Source organism: Thunnus albacares, chromosome 24 (assembly GCF_914725855.1).
Source record: "Thunnus albacares chromosome 24, fThuAlb1.1, whole genome shotgun sequence".
NCBI classification, from domain to species: Eukaryota; Metazoa; Chordata; class Actinopteri; order Scombriformes; family Scombridae; genus Thunnus; species Thunnus albacares.
The window spans coordinates 11,941,197-11,966,025 of record NC_058129.1 but is presented as its reverse complement, the minus strand read 5'-3'; the positions used below and the strand labels follow the sequence as shown (position 1 = coordinate 11,966,025).

Here is a 24,829-nt window from a genome sequence, read left to right as displayed (position 1 = left end):
CCTCAGCTTGCAGAGAAGAATGTACTTAAGGGTTGGATGTGCTTGTGCTTAGCTTAATTTTAATGTGCCACAGCTCATGTATACTGTACTGGGTGTCTTGATATTCATTTTAGAGCATAAAGTCTATATTGTTGTTTTCTTGGAAGATGTCAAAGTTTATCTTTTTTGTTGTGGTTTTCATTAATATTAACCAGTAATCTCTTCTTCTTTATTCAGGGATACACAAAAATTAACGCATTCAACTGGTCCAAAATTCGCAAGCTCAGCTTCAAACGCAAAAGATTCCTAATCAAGCTGAGAGCAGACCCTTCTGTAAGTTACTTTCTCTCATTTCTTGCTTCTTTTTCCTTGTAGTTTTATTCCTTTTTTCTATATGTATCCACTTATTTAAATATCTGTCATATCTGCCTCTGCATTTTCCAGCAAAACGCCCATCACGACACGCTGGAGTTTGCCATGGCCAGCAGGGATTGCTGTAAGATCTTCTGGAAGATCTGCGTAGAGTATCACGCCTTCTTCAGGCTCTTCGAGGAGCCCAAACCCAAGCCCAAGCCCATCCTCTTCACCCGAGGATCCTCATTCCGCTTCAGGTAAAAGCCGAAAAAGAGGACAGGAAGCTACTACATTTGCATGTGTCTTTTGTTTGTTTTTCATCATTTGCTTTCCTCTCTTTGTGTCTTGTACTTGCAGTGGTCGAACTCAGAAGCAGATCATTGATTATGTGAAAGATTCAGAGGTGAAGAAGGTTCCATTTGAAAGGTGAGTGATTTGTAAAGCTCCTTTTTGAGTGCCGTTTCTCTGAAACACAAATCATTGCATGAGACAGACCCGACCTAGCAAGAACATGAAGCAATAATCTAATTTCTCTGTTTGCTGATTTGTTGCACATGGTTTGACCTCATCTGTCCCCTCTCCTCATTTCAGAAAGCACAGTAAGATCCTGTCCAGTAGCAGCATGACCCCTCAGTCGTCTTCCTTCAGATCGCAAGTGCCAAAAGAGGTAATACATACTTTAACACCAACAGACAATTATTATACCATACCTACAGTTCTTGTTTTTTTATTTGTTTACATCGCCTTTATTTTCCTAGTAAAGGCTGCACAGATTTATGGACTCTATTTTTATTACTTCTCTTTATCTTTCTTTTTCAATCTGGAGCTGCAATGTGGCCAAAAGTACAGACCAGTTTTTGTCCCGAGCGGCTCCAGGGAGTGAGAGTGTGTGAATGTGTGCTTTCTCTCTGCTCGCTAGTCCCTCAGGCAGTTCCCGTAAATACCAATTTATTCAAAGTCAGTAACTCAGTGTAAAAAGCCCAGTGAAATAAGAGCTTAAAAAGCTTTTCCTCAGCTCTCTCCTTTTCTCTGCTTTAACCCGTCACTCCCTTTTCTCTCTCTGTTCTGTCTTTTCCCTCATTTTGCAGAGTGCCACGTCTGTCCCATTAGCAGACCAGCCTGACTCAGCCAGACTGGGCCATCAAGCTGAATCTAATGGTTCAGAGGAGCTGGCAGCAGCCATATCCCCCACCAACGGTTTCCACGATATACAGGCGGCTCCCGTCTCAGACCCAATTCAGTCCCGACAGAACCACCACGGCACCGGATCAGCGCCGGACCAGCAGCTCCTCAACCCAGGTCCATCCTGCAGGGCAAACAAAGGCAGCAGCTCCTCTATTCCTTACATAGACTGCAGCGATATAGACAGTGAATGTGATGTGACAAAGAACAACAGGGTTACGAGGGGCTACAGCCACGCAAATGACAGCAATGAGGATGAGCCTTGTGCATACAATAAGCATGTGGGTAGTATTGGTCGCAATGGGGGGCAGCCTGGGAGCCTGTTCGGGGTTGTAAATGGGTTCTACCACACTAATCACCAGGGGCTGATGCAACAGCATCAACAGCAGGGTATGATGGGGCTGCAGCAGCAGCAGCAGCAGGGTATGATGGGGCTGCAGCAGCAGCAGCAGCAGCAACAAGGTATGATGGGGCTGCAGCAGCAGCAGCAAGGCATGATGGGGCTGCAGCAGCAGCAGCAAGGCATGATGGGTAACAGAAACACAGTAGATCAGTCTCCAGTATCAAACAAGTTCAGTGTGAGTCACGAGCTGACAGATGATGAAATTTTATCAAATGGAGGTTCTTATCAAGGCCGCCTGCCGCTCCACAGCACGCTGCTGGATGAAATCTTTCAGGGCCGAGACAAGCGAGGTGTGGCGGTAGGGCGACCGTTAGGAACCGGGACGCGCAGTCAGTGCTCAAGCCCGGTGATCAGCAGCTTCCACCACCGGACAAACTCGCTCAGTCACGCTGAGATGACGAACGGTCACGGTCAGCCTCGCTCGACCCCACGCTGGGATGATGGCGGGCATTATTTCAGTAAACGTCCAGGGGTGATGCCTGTGGAGACTCCCACTGTCCCGCCGTCATCCCACCCAACACCGCTAAACCACTACGGCAGCTACTCCCCAATCACCTCAAACCGCACACCACCACATTTCGCCAAACCATACAACAACAACAACATGCGCAATCGCTCCGATACTGATCCGTTCATTCTCAGCCAGCTAACATCCACCCCCGTCCACCACCACGACCCACGTCGCTCCGGGTTGAACGCCCAAGCCCCTTGTTCTGCCCCGATGGAGCGAAGAATGATCATAACTAACGGCAACCATGCAGGGAACCTCATAGTTCCAGGTCAGGCGCGGTCCAATACAGTGCAGCGGCTGTTTGGCCGTCATGGAAAGCCCGGTAATAGTCCAGCTCATAACCACAACAATCTAAACCAGCCGGTCCAAATGATTGACGGCTCCACCAGCAGTGGCACTGACACCAGTGACACAGAGTCGGACACCGGGAGCAGTGCGTACAGCCAGCCGTTAATGTACGGCAACCCCGCCGCTGTCAGCTCCATGAATTCGGTTCACTCGAACGGCGTAAACTCATCCCCGATGCCCCGCAGCAAGTTCTCCTTCGGGAGTCTGCAGCTGGAGGAGGGGGACAATGGTGAGGTCGAGGAGGAGGAAGGGTGTTACCGCTTCACTGAGGAAGACATAGGTGGTCGTGTTTTCAGCTGCTGAGGAGGAAAAGATCCGTGATGATGAGTAGCTGAGCGTCACTTTAGGCGTTACGATGCACCATAAATATAATGTAAGAATTGTAACAACATATCTAGTATATTATAAATGGAAGCTGGTTTTGTCTTCTTATTGTCTAAAATGTATCACATAGCTATAAAAATGAAGATCTTTAATAGCTGATGATTAAAATAGAGAACCTTATATAACCAAACACACATTTTAAGGTTCTAACATATTTTAGAAGTATGGGAATTTACATTTTTGACAAATTTCGTGGGCTAATTAACCTACTTTTCCATGCCACAGAGGCTTATAATTACATTTTGTATCTAAGCCCCATGATCTTTTGTATTTAGTATGCAAATCTCTTCACAAACTGCTGACTTAAGTCTAACTTTACTCGTAGTATAAGTTTTGGCTGGCTGTTTGTCAAAGGGAGAATCAATTCGAAAAGCTTGGGTGCAATTCTGCCAGCTCTCTGTAAAAAAAAAAAAAAAAAAAAAAAAAAAAAAAGTTAAAAGAATCAGCATAGGTACTGTTTTAAGGATTACAATGTGCCATAACTTAAACATAAAACTGTATATTCAGTGTAGATGTGTATGTGCAGATGAATAATACAGATTGTGTAGGGAAGTTAGGAAATTGTAGATTTTGTTGGGAAGAATATTTCTACAATTCTTCCTCATTTTCTATCAAGAGAAACACTTGATAGCATTGATATTATTCAATCTATTCTATTTAGGAGGAATTAGGATTATGCTGATTGTTTTGTAAATGAGAAACAAAAAAACTTTTGTTGTTGTTGCTGACGTGTTGAAGCAAAGAGAGATCGGTTGATTTTTTCAGTGGCGTTGACTGAAGGTGAAATGTGACTGAAAGCTGTTGAGCTGAGGATCTGCTGCCTTCCTGTGTCACTATATGCTAATATGACGACAGTATGTTTGTAGTAATAATGTTTCCTAATGTAGCATTTTCTCTAAATCGAACTTTTCTAATTATTTGACTGTTGTCTTGTGCAATAGAAGGGCTTTAAGATAATAGATAAGGGATTTCAGTGGGAAGTCACGGAGGTTTAAAGAGGAACGTTGTTTATGTCAGATGTGATATACAGTTTGTGGATCGTTGACTTGGGAGATATTCCCCTTGAATTGTACAGTAATGTTCTTGGTAGCAAATGGATTGTACTTAGAATAATACACTTGACTCGGTAGGAAAAATGTGTTTTAATGTGTAAGCTATTTGGATCTGTCGTTGGAGGAGGAGGAGAAGGAGGAGGAGTGCTAAAGCTACCGGCCAGTTAGCTGACGTCCTTTTCTTCGGAGCACTTTTTCATACTTTCATTTGGTTTCTTGTCTCGTGGGGGCAACTTGCACTGTAATTTGTTTGTGGTAGAGACTTTTTGTAGTAAATCTTTTTTATATTCATCATTAGGGAGGACAGTGTCCCAACAATTTGCATAGATTTGTATCGGTGTAAAACGAACAGGACCATTTATATCCGTATTTTTGATAATATTACATAGTAACTGAAGCTGGGCTTTTTCAGACTTAATTTCTTTCTATTTTTCATTCTTTTCCAGTTGTACACGCACTTCCACACACTATGGGCAACAATCAAACATGCCAATCATCGTAAACTTGTGACCATCCATAGCTGTTTGTTTTGCTTGGCTTGCACTACAACCACACACAAAAAGTTAACTCGCTGTTGTCTTCATTTGGATGCAATTTTCTCCTCTGTTATGGTATTATTCTAGTTTTTAAAGGTGTGCTGACCGTCCATCCCCGTCACTGTCATTTGCTGGCTGTCTGCTCACATGACTTTTTTTGGTACAGTATTTACAAGCAGTTCGAATTTATTAAATTACACTTAGCACACGTGCTAGAATCAGCACTAATTTCAGAAAACTGTATCAGGAATCTACAAGGTGACTTAACTTGGACTAAATCATCTGTATCTTATCAAACGTTGTCGCTTTCTGAAGCCAAACATCCTTTTCTTTGCTCAGAGCTTCTTCTTGAAACAAATGTTCATGCTTCATGCTTTGTAAATGTGCTGTTTTTAAGCATGTTTTCTGTTAGCTGGGAGGAAAGGGGGGGGGAAAAATGCGCCTCAACACTGTTTTCTCACAATTTCCCTTTCTTTTTTTCTGAATGCATGTCAACCAGGCAAGCAAAGCCCCTGCTTTTCTGTCATTCTGCGCTGTTTTTGCTCACTTTGTCACTCTGTGTTTCTGTCATGGGGCTCAAAATGGTTCCAAATGTTTGAGAAGCATCGGGTGCACTATTACGCAAACTAAACAACTCTAGAAATGTACTTTTTTTTTGTTTTTCATACACTCACATCTCTTAACTTGTAGGAGATTACAGCTTTCATGCCTTTTTTGATATTCCACCCTCATGATTAATTAACCGCACCCTGTCTTTTCAAATATTTAGACGCCATTGGTGTGTTTTGCCCAAGGTTTCCTCACTGTACACAAGGATGAAACAACGTTGACTCAGCTCCAGTGCTCTTTTTAAAACGGCGAGTGAGAAGGCGAAGGTAGACAGACACAAGTAAAGTTAAGCTTAACGCATAATGTAAGTGGAAAAACAAACAAACAAACAAAAAAAAAGATTTTTGAGAGTCACAGCATTTTATTTTCTGAGAAAAGTCAGAGGATTGTCAGAAGATGGACACACATGCACACACACACACGCGCACACACACACACACGAATACTGAAGCTGAGTCCACCTTGTGTTTCCTTCCACTGCCTGTCACCGAATAGCACTTGCAGCAAGTCACTTCCATTGAGGCGTTTTTGTGATTTTTAATGTACTGTACATACAGTATCAGACTGATAGATTGTGATTTTGTACTCATATTGTAATTTGTATGTTTATGGAGTTAATTAAATCAGAGCCAAATTTGCTAGATTTACTCAAAAAAAAATGATTGTAGATTCTTCTGCGATGTTCACACTGTGATGATCTTATTTGACTGATATCAGGCTGCTTACAGTAAGTCTGACTGTTAAAAAAGGTGTAAGCTGGCGTTTTGGCATCACATCTGTGCTTCTCTTTCTGTTTACATAACACACTTGGTACTGACTTCTTCTTTTAAAGGAATAAACTGGCTTTTTGCCATTTCGTCTTCATTTTGCGATTTGAGGATTGAGGTGGCAGATTGACTTTTGCATGCATTGCGTTTATTTGATTTCTCATGCATGCCATGGCTGTCGCAAGAAGTGTGTGTCGAGTGCACGGTGCGTAAAATCACAATAAATACTCAGCATGCAAAGGTCAAACAGCTGCCGATCTAGCTAGCTCAGAAAGTCTTTATATTCCTTTACAAAAGAAAGAATTGAAATTACGCATACTGAATATATGGCCTAAAGACGCACTGACTCACTGGTTTTCTTTGTCACTCTTGTTAACACTTTGTATTTCTGCACACCTGTCCTTTTTTTTTTTTTTTTTATTTTCATCCTCAAAACATCTACTGGATTTTTATTCTTGTGACTTCTCTGAGGTTTTGCTCTTTTTCTTTACCCTTCATTTTCTCTTTTTAACACTGTAACTGATTGTGTGCACTAGTGTCAATAAAAAAAAACGACCTTGTACGTTCGAAGAAAAAGGGACTCCAGAATTTTTCTGTAGACGGACACAGTGTCCAGCAACCCTCTGCCCCCACCCCTCACACACCTTCACCCACCCGCATACCCTCATCCTGCTTGACCTGTGACCCCTCCCTGTGTCTTGTATTGTAGTAGTTAGACTGTAGAGTAGAGGCTGTTCGTTTCGTGCTCCGCCCGACGCGCACGGTTTGATCCGTTTGTCTGTTTGTCATGTTTTCAAGCATGTGTTAGCTTGTCTTGTCACCTGTGTTTATCGTTGTAGTAGTTTTTTTTTTCTGTATGGTGGTAAGTTCTTTTTATAGCACCCGTCACAGATCTGCACTCAGTGGTTGCCATGGTTTTACCCATGATCCAGTTTGGAAACTTTGCACCTGGGCAAGTATGAAGTCACAACTTAGTATTTGACCATGTAGTTAACCTCTGTAGTGACTCTAGCTGTAGTGAAAAATAGTCTTTATTCTTCTGTCCAGATCTTGGTATTTTCTCAAAAACCTGCCAGACTTAGATGTAAGTTATTTCAACTGCAATCATGCCAGACTCCTATTAAAAAACAGGTGATTTTAGGCAGCTAACACTGGATAAGAGATCATATCTGTAGTGCATTGTAAGGGAACTAAAAAAGCATATGTGGTCACATCATTTTTCTGTTAAATAAAAGTAAAACTAGGTCACATTGAGTTACGAAGAGTATAGACGTCCTCATAACCGTATTTATTGCAACTTTGTCTTTTACCTGCCCTTATAATTCACAGATATGCCCTTTTATTAAAAGTCTTGCAAGTAAACTAACTTGTATAATTCGTAACTTGTCACTAACCGTCTACTTTTCATTTTCTTCTTCAAATTTATTCCCTTTCACTTTGGCTTTTGAACCTTTTCAGATGACGATCCAAATAGAGAAATAGAGTAGCCTGATTCAGACTCAAGGGATCCTGGTATTTTTGTCATGTGCCAAGCTGCCGGAACATGACACAGATTGATTTTGTCGGGTTGTCTAACCCTGAAATTCATTGCCATACAGGTTGGTTATGTATAGAGGAAATATTAAGGGGGTATGTTCATATCTTCAGCTTCTAAATGCTGAAAATATGTAAGGGGATGAATGTAGAAACCTTTTCCACCACTGAAAAGTGTGAAAGAGTGAAAATGTCACTGCAAGAATTAAATGATAAGGAAAACAAGTTGGCAGTGAATTTCATGCAAGTAGCTCAATCTGTTTTAACACTTATCCTCTCCTATCATCTCCCTTATCTCACTCTTTGTTCTATTCCTGTCCCCCGTCTCCCTCCCCTTTCCATTTTTCTCGGTTTTCCTCTCCTCCCCACAGGAAGCCCTGGTTCAGAGGACTCTCCACTGGGAAGTCCCAGCGTGGTCGTTAACGGTAACGGCTCGGTAAATGGACAGGGGATGGGCGTCACCGCTGTCCTGGGTCCGGGTCAGAGTCCCGAGGGACGGCAGCTATCGCCGCTCACCAGCCCACTGCTCACTGACGCAGGATATGTCCGCAATGAGGATGAAGATGAGGCGAGGAGGAAGGTGGGCACGCAGACAGGGAAATTACAGAATTTCCTCAACCAAGTCACACACATTTCTATTATATTTACGGTAAACAAATTGGATAATATATGGGAAAACCAGGACTAGATTTTCCAGTCTTTTTCTGGGCTAAACAGAATGAAAAGAACAAGTTGAAAGTGAGAAATCCGCCTTTCTTTACTTTCACTATCTGCTTCTGAAAGCCTCTTAGTGCCGTACATGATGGAATAATAATCCCGTCTTCCCGTTCTGTGCCATAAAGCAATACAGCAGATTTCCTGCTGCCTCAAAAAGTAAATGAGGATTGGTGGCAAAAAGTAAACAGTGCCAATGTTTTATGATTTATGTGTTGATTAAATAATGAAAAAATGCATCCAACATGTGTGAAGCTGTTTCCTGTAGAAAAAACAGAAATGTATCAGTGGATTGATGGATGGAGAGATGGATCGAACTTTCTTTCTGTTTGTGTCCAGAAGTTTCCTACAGACAAGGCTTACTTCATAGCCAAGGAACTGTTGACCACGGAGCGGACCTACCTCAAAGACCTGCAGGTCATCACAGAGGTAAGGAGGACATTTCTAACATAACATTTCTATAGTTTCTACATTTCCCCCTCCCCACACACACACATCATCTACTTATCTGTTTCTGCCTCATCTGTTTTCATGTCCCCGCTAAGCGTGAGGCCGTTCTCGTGCGGCTGACAGAGAAATCTTTGTAAAAGCCATCTGACCAGGAGCTCGTCTGGCCAACTGTAAACACATTCCCTAAAGTATACAGTCGTGCATAGCGCGCATGCAGGACTGTGAGCCAAGTTTGGTCTCTTTTAAAGCTTTAGTCTTGAGTCAAGGCTGGTTATTTCAAAGTCAGATGGGGACAGTGAACCGAAGTTGGTCGTTTTAAAGCTTATGTGTTGGGACAGTGAGTCAGAGAAGCCTAACTGTTGGGATCCAGATGTGAATTTGGTGTTTTTACAACCTGAATGTCGGGAAAGTGAGGTCATTTTGGTCTTTATAAACGAACTAAAGTTGGTTGTTGTCTTTGTTGTAATGTGACATTAATATTAAACTGAGGTTTCAGTATTTTGACTTTTTTTATTCTCATCCCGAAAATGGGCTTTCATGTCCATTTAGTTTGGCCTTCGGCGAAAGACTGAGGCTCAACATCTGAGAGTTGCAGGACAGATGACAGATGAAAATATGGCTGCCAAGTGAACATATTGAAGTGACTTGTGCGAGTGTTTTTTAAATTACTTTCATCCTTTTTGTTTTTAAGAAGAGAGCGACACAAAAGTGCTAAATGATCTTCATTCAGGCCATAAAACTTGTGTCTTGTTTGTTCTTTCTTGCTGTAAAACGCTGGATCCTAAATCCTGGGATAAAAGAGCAGCTTAATGTGGGTCAGACTTTGCTTTTTACATGATTCCACTTTACTGTCTGTCTGTTACCAACAAAAAAAGGGGGAAAATCAGCAGCAAAAGCCTGAATAGAGACCACCAATGGGGAAAACACAGGTTCAAGCCCTGTGTGGCAGTAAGACCCCCATCACCTTGACCTCTGTCCTCGCTGTGGACTGGAAAATGAAATTATATTTCCCCTCTCTTCTTGTCTTTTTCTCCCTCTCAGCTGTTTTCTTCTCAACAGTAGTTTCCACCCTCTTTGATGTGGGAGGAAGGCGTGTGCTGGCGCTTTTTTAAAACCTCTTAAATATTTTCTTTGGCTGGCACCGCTGAGGCCTGAGATCCCACACCCCTCCCTCCCTCCCTCCCTCTCTCTTTCCCTCCCCGTCACCCTTTCTCACCGAGTCCCTCTGTGAAACAGCTGGCCGGCCTCCTTTCTGCGCTAGCTGTCATAATCGTGAGTGATTTACTCTGTAGAGGAATTCAACACCTCGGTGTCAGGGGTTGTGGTGTAGTCGCTCGGGGCCATGAGGATCACGGTGTGTTTGTAAGCTGGCTGACGGTTATCCTTGGTGCAGACAAATGTGATTGCGCTTTCAAGTCAAGTCACTCGTTTTGACCTCTGACCTCCGTCTGTCTGTTGGGATCATCACAGTATATTGTGTGTTTTATCTGCTCACATGTTTCCACATATATGTCCCCTGGAATCACTCAGTCACTGTTTTGAGAGATTTGGATGTGTAGTATGTACAAAAGCTTAAATACAGTGTGTTGTTTTGTTGTTTAAAGTATAAAATATTTTATTATACAAGTCTTAGATGGGGCTGTAACTAATTTTTTTCATTATAGATTATTCAGCTGTTTATTTTCTTGATTAATTGATTAATCATTTGGTCTATAAATATCAGAAAATTGTGTATTTTTTAGTGTTTTTGTCTGACCAACAGTACAAAAACTCAAAAATATACAGTTTATTATTACATAAGACAAAGAAAAGCAACAAATCCTCATATGAGAGGCTGGAACTTTTCTGCTAGACATCATAAATAGTTGCTGATTAATTTCCTGTCAATTGAGTAATACATGAAGGGATTAATTGTTTGAGCTTTAACCTAAACCACATTCATTGCTTCACAGTAGAGCTTCATCCACATTACTTCCTTTGACACGGCTCTTTTGAGACAGTCATAAGTATCCTCCAAATGTAAACTTTTATTTGGACCTTTCTGAATGTTTTGATTGCTCGCTTTGAGAGCTGCACCCAGACAAGAACTCACTCATGTAACTGATGTGTTTTTGTGTGTGCATATTTGTGTGTGTGTGTGTGTGTGTGTTGCTTTATCCTAGTCCTTCCAGGGTGTTTTGGGGAAAGACGAGGCGTTTCCAGACTCCGTTAACAACCTGATCTCCGCCAGCTACGATCCGGTCTACAAGTTCCACCAGGGATTCCTCAAAGAGGTGGAGCAGAGGCTGGCGCAGTGGTCAGTGTCTGTGTGTGTTCTCATTCAGAAAACGGAAACCTTTTCTTTTTACATTACAAACACATTCATTCTCATCAGAGAAACAGAGGTTTTACTTATAATTTATGAGGCCGTTTGGAAAAACAAGTCAAAAAATCATTAACTTAAAGATCGCAGCATCATGGCTGTACAATGTCTACAGAGTTAGTCTTTTTCTGCACCCTTTCCATATTCAGTTGATTTTGTGTGTTTCAATCCTGGAAAATGTTGCAGATATTTTAGAGATGCAAATTCATGTGAGTTGATGCAGTGAAACAGGATTAATGGATGTAAACAAAACACATCCAGCAGAAAAATGTGAGGCATTTTAAGACCAGATTAGTGTTTGGTAATTTGCTGTTCTGCTTTAGCGATAACTAATGCTGGCTGAAGAAGAAGGAAAAAATAAGGTGATCCAGCTTGCTGATGTGACATGAAGTCTAATGTGACTCTGCTTAGGATCTCCAAGTCCTCTTTGCCTCCTGGAGGAATCTTGTGTGTGTTATTTCTGTAATGACAGACAGGAGAAACTCACATACACACATACACACAAATGAACCACGCTTTTGGCAGGGGCCCAAGGACTTGCTGGTAATGATGAATGGGATTGTGGGGGAATATTTTCCAGTCCTCTGTGTGTGTGTGTGTGTGTGTATGTGTGAGAGAGAAAAACAGCTCTGGTCTGGCATCTACTGGTGAATAAATGTTACTGCTCTCTATCTCTTTCAGGGAGGGTCGCTCTAATGCTCACATTAAAGGAGATTATCAACGAATTGGTGATGTTCTACTGAAGAACATACAGGGTCTGAGGGTAAATAAACTACATCTCCCTCTCTACCATAGCCGTAAAAAACTACAAATGCCATCTTCAGTCGCCTCTTTATCTCTCATCTCTATTTGAACTCCCTGTTATCGCTTTTACATCTGCAGCAGTTGACCATGCATCTTCAGAAACACTCAGAGTGCCTGGTGGAACTGGAGCGAGCCTGTAGGTGAGTGCATAACGCAGCACAACACAGCTATAAGTAAGCAAAGGTCAAAGGTTACAGGCTGGCATGAAACAAGTATATAGCTGTGTGTTCAGCAGCCAAACACTGGATTGAGGTTACTGGAATGGCTAGTGTTATTAGAGTGAGCTCTTTGCTTTCAAAAGTTACATTTAAAGGAAAAGCTACTGTAGATCTTTACTTGTGAAACCTCCAGTTATAATAATAATAAAGTTTATTTATTTATTTATTATCAAAACTACAAATTACAAAGTGCTTTACAAGAAAATAAATACAATTTCAAAGCCATATACACATACAAACAAAGAATAGTGAACCACAGAAATCTAGATCTGATCATACATATAATCATATACGGTACATGTTACATATATATTAGTTACAATCTATCACACACATGCAGACAAAAGTAGTTAAGGAGTAAGCAGTAATAGGCATGATTGGTATGTTAATTTACAGTTTGAAGTGGTTGATTTGCATGAGAAGATATTAAAACTTTCTTAGTAAAATGAGCACATATGTAGGTAATATTATACAGTACTGCACTAGAAACAACCCAGGACTTATTTAAAGGACACCATGTTTAATATAGTGAGATTTTAGCCCCCAAAAAACTTTCCTTTAATTCATGCATTGCAGCTTAAGTTACTTCACATGAATTGCATAGAAACACTGAACAAATCAAAGTTTGCAAACAAGCAATAAAATTCAATAAAACTGAGGTACTGAACTAAAAACTGAACTAGAAGTAACATGAAATATTTCAGTAAGATGCATTACTGTAGTGTTCAATGACCTAAAATAGCAACCGGAGGTCTTAATCCATTCAGGGCTTTGTAAACTAGCAATAAACTGTTTAAAATTGATTCTTAAAGAGACAGGAAGCCAGTGGATGGATGCTTAAATGGGTGTGATGTGCTCTCTTTTGCTTGTTGTGGCTAAAAAAAAGTAGATTAGTTGTAGTAAGAACAGACAAAGTCAATTAATAAAACAGAAAACTGATATTAAATAGGAAAAGTAGTCACAGGGAATGTAGTTAAATACTTAAATATGATGGTCCTTATTCTGCGCCTCAGGTCCAGTCGGAAGGCGGAGGCTCTGTGTCGGGAGTTTGAGCAGCAGAGGGTGTGCTACCTCCCCCTCAACATCTTCCTCCTCCGGCCTCTTCACCGCCTGCTGCACTACAAACTCATCCTGGAGAGGCTTTGCAAGCACTACCCGCCCACCCACGATGACTTCAGGGACTCCAGAGGTACGTGTTGCGTTTATGGATGTTTTTCTTTTTATCTTCACCATCTCGACCTTCCCTCCCACACATATGTATATTCTTGTGCATGTGAATATGAATTTGTCCCTGTTCCTTCCCCTCCAGCGGCTCTGGCCGACATCTCCGAGATGGTGCTGCAGCTCCAAGGCACCATGATGAAGATGGAGAACTTCCAGAAGCTTCTGGAGCTGAAGAAAGATGTGACTGGCGTCGACAACCTCGCCATCCCCGGCAGGGTTAGACTCTTTTATTTTTGTGTTGTAGGACAGGAAACAGTTTGATGTTGTTAGTATAAGTGACTTATATGTTTTTTATGGTTACTCTTGGCCAATTCTTTGTGATTTTGTTTGACTTACAGGAGTTTATCAGGCTCGGTTGCCTCAGCAAGCTCTCGGGGAAGGGCCTTCAGCAAAGAATGTTCTTCCTGGTACGACATTAAAGCTACTTTTCAAACTGGATTTAATATTTGTGATGGCAAAAATATTTAACACCCACTTTTTTCTGTTTGTCCTTTGTTCTCTTTGTCTTTTCTCCAGTTCAGCGATTCTTTGTTGTACACCAGTAGGGGGATGACCCCGTCCAACCAGTTCAAGGTTCATGGCCAGCTGCCTCTATATGGCATGACGGTATATAAAGACTTCATTTTTTTAAAACTAGATTTAAAAATGTGTCAAGAAAAATTCAAATCAGTTTTGTTTTCTCTTTTTCTTTAAAAGTGAAAGCTTGTTTTCACATCTTATGATGCTAAAATTAAGAATATTTTGTCCAGGGTTATTTTTCTGGGAAGCATATTCTGGAAAAAAAAACCTCAGCTGGGATTTGTGTGTGTATTTAAGCTTAAGCTTGATGATACCGTGTGTGTGTGTGTGTGTGTGTGTCTGCAGATCAGAGAAAGTGAGGAGGAGTGGGGGGTCCCTCATTCATTCACCTTGTTTGGACAGCGCCAGTCTGTGGTGGTGGCCGCCAGGTACACGCATGAACACATGAACACATTAATTTACTTACATTGAGCATAATAATGATACAATACAACAAAGACACTACAAACAGAAGGCTAAATAATTTAAAATATGTACCGTGAATGAAAGAAAGGAAGGAAAAGAAAATGAGTGAAAACATTACACGAACAAAGAGATCAAACAAACAGTACGTCATCCATTTTTAATGAAAGTTGTGTGCGTCTAAGAATAACAGTTTTAAAGATTAATGCAGGTCAGCCTCATTAAAAATAGATTTTCTTCTCTGCAGGACCCCCGCCACAGTTTGGTTGTCCTCCAATTAACTGACCTAATTTCCATTCAGTTACTCTTTCACTGATTAAAAAGTTGTATGTGTGGCTGTAAAATAGAGATCTTATTTCATACTTTTCTAATTCTCATACACTTCGTGGGAACATATGAAGTTAATATTGCTACTGCATGTAGATACATAACCGTTTTGCATTAAAACTCTCTCTCTCTCTCTCTCTCTCTCTTCCTTCCTGTGTCTGTGCAGCTGTGCGTCAGAGATGGAGCGGTGGGTGGAGGACATCAGGATGGCGATTGACCTGGCGGAGCAGAGCAGCAGTCCTCAAACTGACCTGCTCTCCACCAGCCCATCTGACAACAGTGAGTCTGACTCATTATAGACTTGTCTTTCAGTTTGTGAATATGAAAAACATCAAGTAAGACTTCAAACAGTTTTAAAAAGTTACAACCTTTTAAATAATTGACCAATTTGGCGCTCACTCGCTCATTTTTAAAGTCTGACCCTTTACCTATAGTCCCTTTGACAAGACAGACAGCTGCTTTCAGCACCTCATGAATTGTTCCAGGTGGCCTTTCATCATGTTTTTAATGTCATCTGATATATGGACGTCCAGGCACCTCTTCTTCTTCTCATTCTTTATCTTAAACGCCTGTCATTATCTTCAATGAGGCCTCCGCCTGGTGACCTTTGCTTTGACGTCTCCATTGTGCCGCAGCTAAATCGCCTGCTATGTACATTTTAAACTCAAACTGTTGAAGAGTATTGGCTTACAAGTAACAACAAAAGGGTTTTTTCCCTTCCTTTTTTTTGGACCAGATTGTATTGAAATTGCTTTGATCACAATTTTGGCTCAGCTCTTTGTTTCTGGTCAAAAGAGCTTCTTCTTTTGCTCCATTTGTGTACACATTTTTAGACTTTTATGAACTAAATCTTAAAATTTTATGCATCTGTCAGCATTTGACTCATGTCTACCTTTTATATATTTTTCTGTTTGCTGTCAAAACAGTAAAATAGCAAGCAGATTTGTAAAGCTAAATGTTGAGGCTGTAGCTGTCCTCAATAATATCTATTAAAGCCAGATTGTTGTTACAACATTACATCCAAGTCCTGTAAAAGCTTCAGTGTGTCTATGAAAAGTGCAATCTAACCAAAAAAAGCCAAAGCTGGAAGCCCCAATACTTGCTTTTGTGCAAATTTGTCCAACAAAAGAAGACTGGAAATGCTCACCTCCAGCTGCAACCAGTTAAAATACAGAACATTTGCCAGCCATGCATAACAAAACAATCTTGAGGATGTTGCAGAGCTCGTTTCTCCACAAGTTTGGTCCTGATGTGATCTATCAGTCGACAACCAGTTCTTCAGCAATAACAGTTATGACTGTAATTGTTTGTTAGCTTTCTTTAAAGCAATACTGTCCATTAGCAATGAGGTATTGAGTTCCTATGGGAATGTCGTTAGATGCCGTGAGCGAACTGGTATTTGTTTATACTACTTACAGCCGACTTTTACTTCTATTTTTCCAAATCAAGTATCAGAAACATTGTTTGCTGTTCAGATTGTAAAGCTGTCTGAGACAGATGTGTGCTTGTAGACTATAAAAATTAAATGGATTTGAAAACCCAAACTCCAAAACCCATGTGTAATGGAGTGTGAAACCAAGAACAAAGTGTTACACTTTCATTTAACCTCCCATCAGTTGGTAAAAATAAGATAAGCATTTTATGTTTTTCCCCCTTTACTACCAATCAGTTGATGAACAATTCTCACTTCCTGGAGGCACAAATAATTCAGCCTTGACTGACAGAGACAAGCTGACTAAAAAACCCCAAAAAACAGCTCCAGTCAAGATATAATATATAACATATGTATAATATGTATGCATGTATTTTCTTGAACTGTCCGTCGTTCTCCAGAGCTGTTGGAGGACGGTGGAGCCGAGCAGGAGTCGGAGGAGGAGCTTGGCGGCTCACGCTCGTCTCTGGAGCGCCAAGGTCACCGCGGTAACACCACCGTGCATGTCTGCTGGCATCGCAACACCAGTGTGTCCATGGTGGACTTTAGCGTTGCTGTGGAGGTACCGGACTGTGTCTAAATCGTCTTCTCTCTACACATCACATCCCTGTTTCTCCTCTTCAAGCTGGTAGCTGTGGAGTCCAGTCGTCTGTTTTTGTCCAGTGTGTTCTGTCTGTCCCGGTCTTCTTCTTTACAGGCAAAGGACCATTGATTCAATGTCCTTTGTCTCACTTTTCTTCTCATGTCTGTGTTTTTTGGTCTTTGTCTTCCCTCCATTTGTCTCTCTGTCTTCACTTTCATCTCTGTCTGTCTACGCTGACATTACCAGAGGCCAGTAGTCCGGCCAGTGAGTTGATGAGGCCCCTCAGCAGACTTCAGGGGCCCCGTGTGTCTCTCTCTGTGTGGTTTGCTGGTACAGAATATACAGCCTGTCCTTTAGTGACACCTGCTGGAGCAGAGAGGTACTGCAATAGTCACAGCTGAGGTCTGACTGTACCAAATCCACCACAAACTACAATCTAGACAAACAAGTTCAATGTTAGAGACATAGTTTTCTGAAATTCTATATCTTAGAGCCCACATTGATGTTTTAAAATGCTTTTTTTTCCTAAACTGTGCTCACTATCATGACAAATTGCTGACAGAACCACACAACCCATTTGAAGAGGATGTCAGAATGTATTTCATATTTTAGAGCTGAAAAAATGAGTCTAATCAATCAGACAGATAATTAATCTGCAACTATTTCAGTCACTCATTTTTTTTTTGACTCACTTTTCAAATATTTGCCCAAACAAGTAATTTGAAGACATCATATTGTGAAAACTGTGATGGGTATTTCTCAAAATGTTAAACTATTTATAAATTAAGTAAATAATCAGCAGATAAATTGATAATGAAAAGAATCATTATGTGCAGCCCTGTCATATTTCTTTTGCATGACAAGTTTCTCTCTCCCATCTTTTTTCTACATTTTAACATTATAATGTAATCAGCTGTGTTTGTGTTATTTGAACTGGTTTTCATTCTCTTGTCTTCTCGCTTCTTCTGTGTTTCCAGAACCAGCTGTCAGGTAACCTGCTGAGGAAGTTTAAGAACAGTAACGGCTGGCAGAAACTCTGGGTGGTCTTCACTAACTTCAGCCTCTTTTTCTACAAGTCGCACCAGGTTAGATGTAAAACAACGCAAGAAAAATGTACTGTGTTGTACTTTTTAGTGCATTTTTTTCGTTTTTGCCACTGTATTAGTCAGTCTGTTTATTACCGGTTTATAAATGTAACTTTATATTGTCAGTAAAGTTAACTGAAGTCTGCCTGCAGGATGACTACCCTCTGGCCAGCCTTCCTCTGCTGGGCTACTCTGTCACTGTCCCATCCGAGTCGGAGAACATCCACAAGGACTACGTCTTCAAACTCCACTTCAAGTCCCACGTCTATTACTTCAGATCGGAGAGCGAGTACACGTTTGAAAGGTACAAGATCTTGGGTGATTAGTGATGAAGACACTTGTCTGTGTCCTTTTAGTAGCTGTACAAACAATCAAATCTATCTCATTTTATTTTAATACAATGTTGACTTTTCTGGCAGGAATTTAAAATTTATGTGCAACAGTATGTAAAGACCTTAAGAAATAGTCACAATTTCAAGAGAGATTAGTAAGATAGCGAATTCAACAAGAGAACAAACAGAAATATTCTGGTGTCCAGATGATCTAACTTTGTCTCAAAAGACTGTAAAAGAAGGCGAGACAGTCTATAGTATTTACTCTGATTTGTCTAGTATTATATAGTAAATGTTTTTATGAGGGATTTATGAATTATGTTGGAAACGGTGAACAATCATTGTTTTCTTTATCTTTTTGCTTTTTTTGGTAGTATTGTTTGAAAATGTTCATTGTTTGATTCTCAGTTGAAGAGGTCACTACTATAATAATCTGTACTTATGAAAGTCCTTTATTTTAAATGATGTGTGAAATAACTGAAAATAGGTGCAAAAGTCCAGTACTTATGGCTGTAAAATTAACTAACCAAGTTTGTTTTTTATGTTCTTATATAATTTTTCTCATCTCCAGGTGGATGGAGGTGATCCGCAGCGCCACTTGCTCCGCCAGCCGCTCCCTGCCGAGCACCAGGAAAGACCTTTACTAACGAATCTGCCGCCCTCAGCTCTCCTCGAAGACGCTCACCTGGGTGAAGATCTGGACTTTCGACTGCACAAACACCCGAGAAAGACTCTTATAATAGTGTTGCACACAAGCAGGCGCTAATTAATACCTCTGAATAGTTGATTCACTCCCTCTTTACACATCACTCAGAGGTCCTCCCACTTCACCTTGGTCACCTCCACCTCCTGTATCCACCCTCTTATTACACAAACAGCTTAATGCCACTTTCTGCACCACTAGTGTCTGATTAGAGGCAGTTCATTCATAAAATAATTGTACTTTTTTTTTTACTCTGAACTGGCAGCACACAGTATTTGTGGCAGTGTTATGTTTGTCCCATCGAGTGTTCACATGCACACATGCTGACATGGATTTACGGTAATATTCACCCCAACAACACATCCTGTTTACAGTCAGGAGGATTTTATCTTTATCATAAACCTGAATGAAATACAAGAGATTTTCCAGAAGTATTTGGGACACTGACGCATGTGTTTGTGCACCACATCCTATCACAATGTAATGTTTCCCTGATTTGTAATGTTCTTAATATTCATGTATGATGACATATTTGTGATAGGGATTCAAAAATGTACATAATTTGCTTAAATGTGGAAAAGTGTGTGCATGTGAACACACTCATGTTGTCTTTTTTTTGTATGACAATCTATAAATAATTTGAATTACAGTAAATGTGATGCCAGTTTGGACACAATTACAACACAACCATCTGTTTCCCTTTTAAGGCGACTTTTTGTACAATACTTTGATACACTGTGAAATGTTCAACTCTGCTTAATTTCTCTCTTTTTTTTTTATTGGTTGTTTTTTTTCTCGTTGTAAAAGGACAACTGACTTTGAAACTGCTTCCAAACGCCAATAGAGATTTCAACGGTTCATTGCCAAATATCTTCTTCTTCTGTATCCCTCCAGGTTTTCTGGATTTTAATATTTTAAATAAAGATGAGAAAAGATTGTGTTCATATGGAAAAAAAGAGACAATTCACTTTTTTTTATGAAGACAAAAGCCTGGATTGAGTTAGGTCAACATAACATAGGGAAAATAATGAAAAACTATTGTATTTTAAGAAAAAACTCAAATAGAAATATGTATATATAAAGCCATCATGGGTACAAAAGTGAAGCTACAGGGAGTTTTTATTGGTAAAATCCTGTTTTTTTTTTTTCTTTCTTTGAATGTTTTTGTCACTGCAAATTAGAAAAGTGCAGCTAAGTAATGTCGAGTTCTTTCAGCTGATTTATCTTCCAATTAGTTCAAACTGACTGCACATTTAAACATACATAAATCATTTAGATATTTACAAATTTGTCTGAAAAGAGTAGCTTTGTGGTTTCAAGATTTAAAACCGGGGAAATTTCAAAACCCACCTGTGGGCCAAACGCACAGCACGACATCTCCAACAGCTTTGATATCAAAGTCTTCAGAGTTTAAATTGCAGCTCCAATAAGTGTATTTTTCTTGGTTTTGAAATAAAGTATAAACAGGTCATGCTGTCAGACGCCTGAGGCAGCAGCTTCACACGTCTGTTAAAAAATATGACACCATATCTCTGCAGGGAAAACCTCATCAAGCCTTTATTTTCTTTCACAGTAACACCCAGTTACAAAAAGCCTGCAGGTCCAGTATAATGATATTCATGCCTGCTGTGAATCAGCGTTGGCTACTGACAAGTCATGTGCCAAAGAGGATGTGAATGATTCAGCTGATCCAGTTACTGAAGCAAATTCAAGTCAAATGAGACATGTTTTAAATGTGTGGAGCTTCCTTCCACATCTACCACATCATTTGCCACTCCTGGAATGTCTTAAAACAGAAAAATATTTGAATGCTAGTGAGAAATTGGATGGTAAAACACGATAAGAACAGAAGCACGATCAATGCCCATTACATTTCCCTGTGATTGTCCCTTTTCAGGGACTTTAAATGAGACAAATCAGTTAAAAACCTACAATGAATTACATATTAACATCATAGAAATTAACCTACAGTAATGTTATGGGGTAAGTAAAAGAAATAGGACTCAAAAATGGCTGTTGATTGTACCGTTAGTGTCAAAATGTAGGAAGCCTTTCCCGTCTTTAAATTCCTCCATTAAAATAATACTATGAAGTGCAATATTTCCTTCTACTTTTATGTTTTATGGCTGACTTCAGGAGGTAAAATACATTATTCTGATACGTCTTACCTCTAATGATTCACTGCCTCAGTACTTTCAGTAAATTTCAGCACATAAAGGTGAATGACTACATATAATATGCCATTCCTAAGATCCTAGAAGCAGGAGTGCATTCAAGTATGATTTTCTTCAAATGTGAGAGAGAGTCTGCACCTGCTCCACTGATGATAAATGGATTAGTAGAGAGGTAGAAAGGAAGCTGATTTTTATGGGGATGCAGGTAAGCCGTGTGGACGCTATCTACTCAGGATCTTCATATCCAGCGAGATACATCAGTCTCGAGCTTCTCTGGTGACGTACTTGAGCCCGTGATCCCCATACGAGTCGTAGCTCTCGTAGCTGGGCAGAGAGGGCCAGTCCGGCTTGTACGTTGTCGTGCTGTACACGAAAGCCTCCGTGATGCTTCCAGGTGACGGCGTCTCCTCACCCTCTGTCTGTCCCTTCCATTCCTTCACCTCCAGTTTGACCAGAGTCCGCTGGTACATGGTGGGGATGCCTTCAAAAGCATCCAGGAATTTCAGCATCTGGTCGTCCACTTTGTAGATCTCACCTTGGACTCGGTGACCCTGGCCGGGGATGTTGAGGAGGAAGGGGATATTGTACTCGCTGGCGATCACCAGTGGGTATTTCTCAGTGGTGCAGGCTGAAGCGAGGAACTCTGCCTTTCCGTTGGGGCTGTGAAACATACGAAAGTAGTTGGGCTGCCCCTTCTTCAGGGTGCCGTAGACGAAGACATGAGCCATGCGGACGCAGGAGGGCGGAAACACCTCTGAAATAAGACCAGGTGGAGCAGTTAGGGGTCAGATATCATATTCTAACTCTGATTTTTTAAATTATCAACCTATGTTGTTTAGTAGAGGCTTGTTTAGTAGAGGCTTGTTAAAATGTTCAGAGACTTTGCTTTGACAGCACATCTGCAAACCTAACATGCATTTCAGCCATTTGGAGAGACACATTTCAACATTTTCTGAGCAAATTTTTAGGAATACAACAAAAGAGACATAGAATTATAAATAAAACAAAGCCTGAGATGCTGAAAAACACCCCAATGTGAATAAAACTCTGCAACACTCTTGTGTCTGTAACTTTATATGTAACTGTTGTGACTGCTTCTGCTCAATACTGGGGTATATTAAATATTAAACAACCTAAAAACATCAGGAATAGAACTAAAAAATGAGAGATAAAAGTTTTTTTTTTCTTGGCTGTGGGTGGTGACATTTATATATCCACATATACAAGTTTGAAAACAGTGAATAAAACGCTGCTGCCTCAACTTTCCTGTCACTTTAAGGAGGATCTGCCGCCTTGTAAATATTCATCAGAGAGTTTGTGAGTTATTATAGCAGCACAACAACATCCCCTGGGAAAATAAATAATATACTTTCTATCAATGTGTGAACAAAAATTGCATCTCTGCGACCTTCAGGCCTGCAATCAACTGGAGATCTCTGGACTTTGTTATTGCAAAGTAAATCAACTCAATAATTAATTCACTGTGACAGCCAAGTCATAAAACTGGGTGCAGGATGAGTTTGCACAATGATACAGTATGCATGCATAAAAACGGACAGAAACACTGGATTAGGGCTGGGCAATATATCAATATATTGATATCGTGATATGAGACTAAATATCGTCTTAGATTTTGGATATTGTAATATTGTGATACGGCACAAGTGTTTTCCTGGTCTTAAAGGCTGCATTGCAGTGAAGTGATGTTATTTTTGGAACTAACCAGACTGCTCTAGCGGTTCTTTTATTGGCCTTTAGTCATAACATCCACATTACTGATGATTATAAAAACCTCATTGTGTAAATAATCCTCCCGATAATATTGTTGCAATTGGTCAAAAAATATCGTGATCTATTCGTATCTACTAATGTACTGTAAGAAACACCATGTATGAAGTGCTTTGAGAAGCTGCACTGTTACAGTTTACCTGCCATACATAAAGCCTTTTATATATTATATACAAATAAAGGACACTACGTCTGTGCTCACATGTCTCTGTATTGTTTTTAACTGTCTAACTTGCAGTGCAATACCTTTTTTTTTTATCTTGTTTTCTATTGCTGCTGCTATCTAAAGTGTCTCTCGAAAGTGTCTCTCATAAAATCCACGTTATATCTGTATAACAACGCAAAACACGGCTTACAAGTGCACCCAAAGGTGCTCAGCTTACCTGGAATGAGGTGCAGATGATTGTTCAGAGTTCTGTTTACTAACTGTGTCTGTTTCAGGAAATGAATGGATCGGATCATCGGACCAAACCACATTCAGAAGCCGGGGAGGAAGTGAGTGCGTATTGACGCATGCGCAGTAAAAATTATGGTGAACCAACAGATGGCACCAAAGTGATAAGGAAGAGTCAGTTGGTTTCTTTATTTTTGAATATCAAATTAGTCCAATAGGGTTCAGTAATTAGTCTAAAAAGTACCTTGTTAAAAAAATATAGTTCATTATAAACAGTTAACTCTACATATTGTTCTTGTTTTGGCCCTTCAAAGTATTCTTTCAGTAGTCTATCAAATTTCTGACACACAAATCTATTTCTCATTCATAAATACATCATCAGTTATTGATAAATGGGTGATTTACCCTTAGTTAAGCTTTCAAAGAGCAGAGAGAGTGTATTCTTTAGGTTTTACACTCTTCGTTTATGGAGAAAAAAAACATTCACAATCACACTGCATCATGGTCCCATGTTACCTAAAACAGCCATAATGATTTCATTGAATGTGGAGAAAGCAAAAATATTTTTGAATGTTTTTTTTTGTCTGTTTGTTTGTAAGTGATTTTTTCTGGATAATTATTACTTTTTTAATTGCCAAATTCTACACAAGTCTTGGCTTCTCCTGCTTGTTTTTAAAATTGTGCTGAAGAGGTACTGTGATTTAATTAAGTCTTCCAGAAATGTTAAAACTATGAAAACTGGGTTTGCAACTCTCCTGAAAAAAATGTGTTAATGTATATTTATTTAAAATATATTATTCTGATATCCATGTCATGTCTGTATACCCTGTACATAGTTCTGTAAAATGTATGTTACTTAATAACGCATATACACAAAACAAACAACTCGTCTGCTATCTGAGCCGAGGAAAAACATGGTATTTTTAATTGTAGGGTTGTCTTTAATTGTTCCTGAGTGAAACAATTATACTCACTAGTAAACAAAATAATAAATGCCTGATAAAATATTGTTGTGAGAGTTCACCAGGCCAAGAAGAATCACAGTATAATAAAAATAATCCTGGGAATAAAATAAATAAGAAATCCAATACACCCACTGCTAATTAACTAGACATGGTCTTTGTAGAGAGGTGAAATATGAAGATACTGAAGTATGAAAACAATATAATAAAAGGGAGATTTGCACTGCGGGCTCTATTAAAATCCACTTAGCATAACATCAATATTAGGAGACTATTTGACAATGATATTGTCATAGAAGCAAAACATTAAAAAGAATTACATCAAAGGCTTTAAAGTTCAGCATCTCTTTAATACACCGGCAAACTGGAGCCAAAAGGACAACGGCCTCATTACTGTCAGTCCAGCCAATTTCAGCACCCACACTGGATCCCAGTAAACAAATTAAGATTATTACTATGAGGGCAGCAGATAGATCTCATAAAAATTAAGTTCAAGTTGTCTGAAGAGCAGATAATGTTTCCTCAGGCAGACATTTTTCATCCTGCCATGCTACCCTGACTGCAGACTCACCGGTAAGTGCTTGCTGAGATGAACTGCGACAATAACTCAGCCAGGAATTAAAGTGCATCTATCTTTG

General features: G+C 40.0%; 2 protein-coding genes across 5 annotated transcripts in view; one reads left to right on the top strand and one right to left on the bottom strand.

The window, feature by feature from the left end:
* The window catches only part of LOC122976792 (FERM, ARHGEF and pleckstrin domain-containing protein 1-like), a 68,076-nt gene extending 48,154 nt beyond the window's left edge, over positions 1-19,922 (top strand). For 2 of the 4 annotated variants that reach the window (XM_044345471.1, XM_044345472.1), the window contains exons 9-28: positions 217-312; positions 424-590; positions 691-759; positions 925-1,000; positions 1,422-1,632; positions 8,030-8,238; positions 8,712-8,801; positions 10,985-11,118; positions 11,866-11,947; positions 12,067-12,128; positions 13,220-13,395; positions 13,516-13,646; positions 13,769-13,837; positions 13,947-14,036; positions 14,295-14,377; positions 14,905-15,017; positions 16,572-16,732; positions 17,731-17,838; positions 17,991-18,142; positions 18,742-19,914. In XM_044345471.1, the coding sequence (XP_044201406.1) occupies positions 217-312; positions 424-590; positions 691-759; positions 925-1,000; positions 1,422-1,632; positions 8,030-8,238; positions 8,712-8,801; positions 10,985-11,118; positions 11,866-11,947; positions 12,067-12,128; positions 13,220-13,395; positions 13,516-13,646; positions 13,769-13,837; positions 13,947-14,036; positions 14,295-14,377; positions 14,905-15,017; positions 16,572-16,732; positions 17,731-17,838; positions 17,991-18,142; positions 18,742-18,817 (2,355 nt within the window). In that variant the 3' untranslated portion in view covers positions 18,818-19,914. Of the gene's footprint in view, positions 1-216; positions 313-423; positions 591-690; positions 760-924; positions 1,001-1,421; positions 3,058-8,029; positions 8,239-8,711; positions 8,802-10,984; positions 11,119-11,865; positions 11,948-12,066; positions 12,129-13,219; positions 13,396-13,515; positions 13,647-13,768; positions 13,838-13,946; positions 14,037-14,294; positions 14,378-14,904; positions 15,018-16,571; positions 16,733-17,730; positions 17,839-17,990; positions 18,143-18,741 lie in introns of all 4 variants that reach the window. The other 2 variants (XM_044345474.1, XM_044345473.1) reach the window with 2 other exon arrangements.
* A 484-nt stretch (positions 19,923-20,406) lies between these two features.
* On the bottom strand, positions 20,407-23,346 carry LOC122976439 (gamma-glutamylaminecyclotransferase-like). The gene is made up of 2 exons (XM_044344927.1): positions 23,219-23,346; positions 20,407-21,801 (listed from the first exon to the last, which is right to left on the bottom strand). The coding sequence occupies exons 1-2, from the start codon at positions 23,310-23,312 to the stop codon at positions 21,305-21,307; spliced, it is 591 nt and encodes a 196-aa protein (XP_044200862.1). The 5' UTR covers positions 23,313-23,346; the 3' UTR covers positions 20,407-21,304.
* Between the last annotated feature and the right edge of the window lie 1,483 nt (positions 23,347-24,829).

What these genes read in the sequence shown, in the direction of transcription:
- LOC122976439 (XM_044344927.1), bottom strand. Translation starts at nt 23,312, where the DNA reads ATGTGGTTTGGTCCGATGATCCGATCCATTCATTTCCTGAAACAGACA. An exon ending in TCATCTGCACCTCATTCCAG is followed by an intron (nt 21,802 to 23,218) that starts GTAAGCTGAGCA and finishes GTCTTATTTCAG; the next exon opens with AGGTGTTTCCGCCCTCCTGC.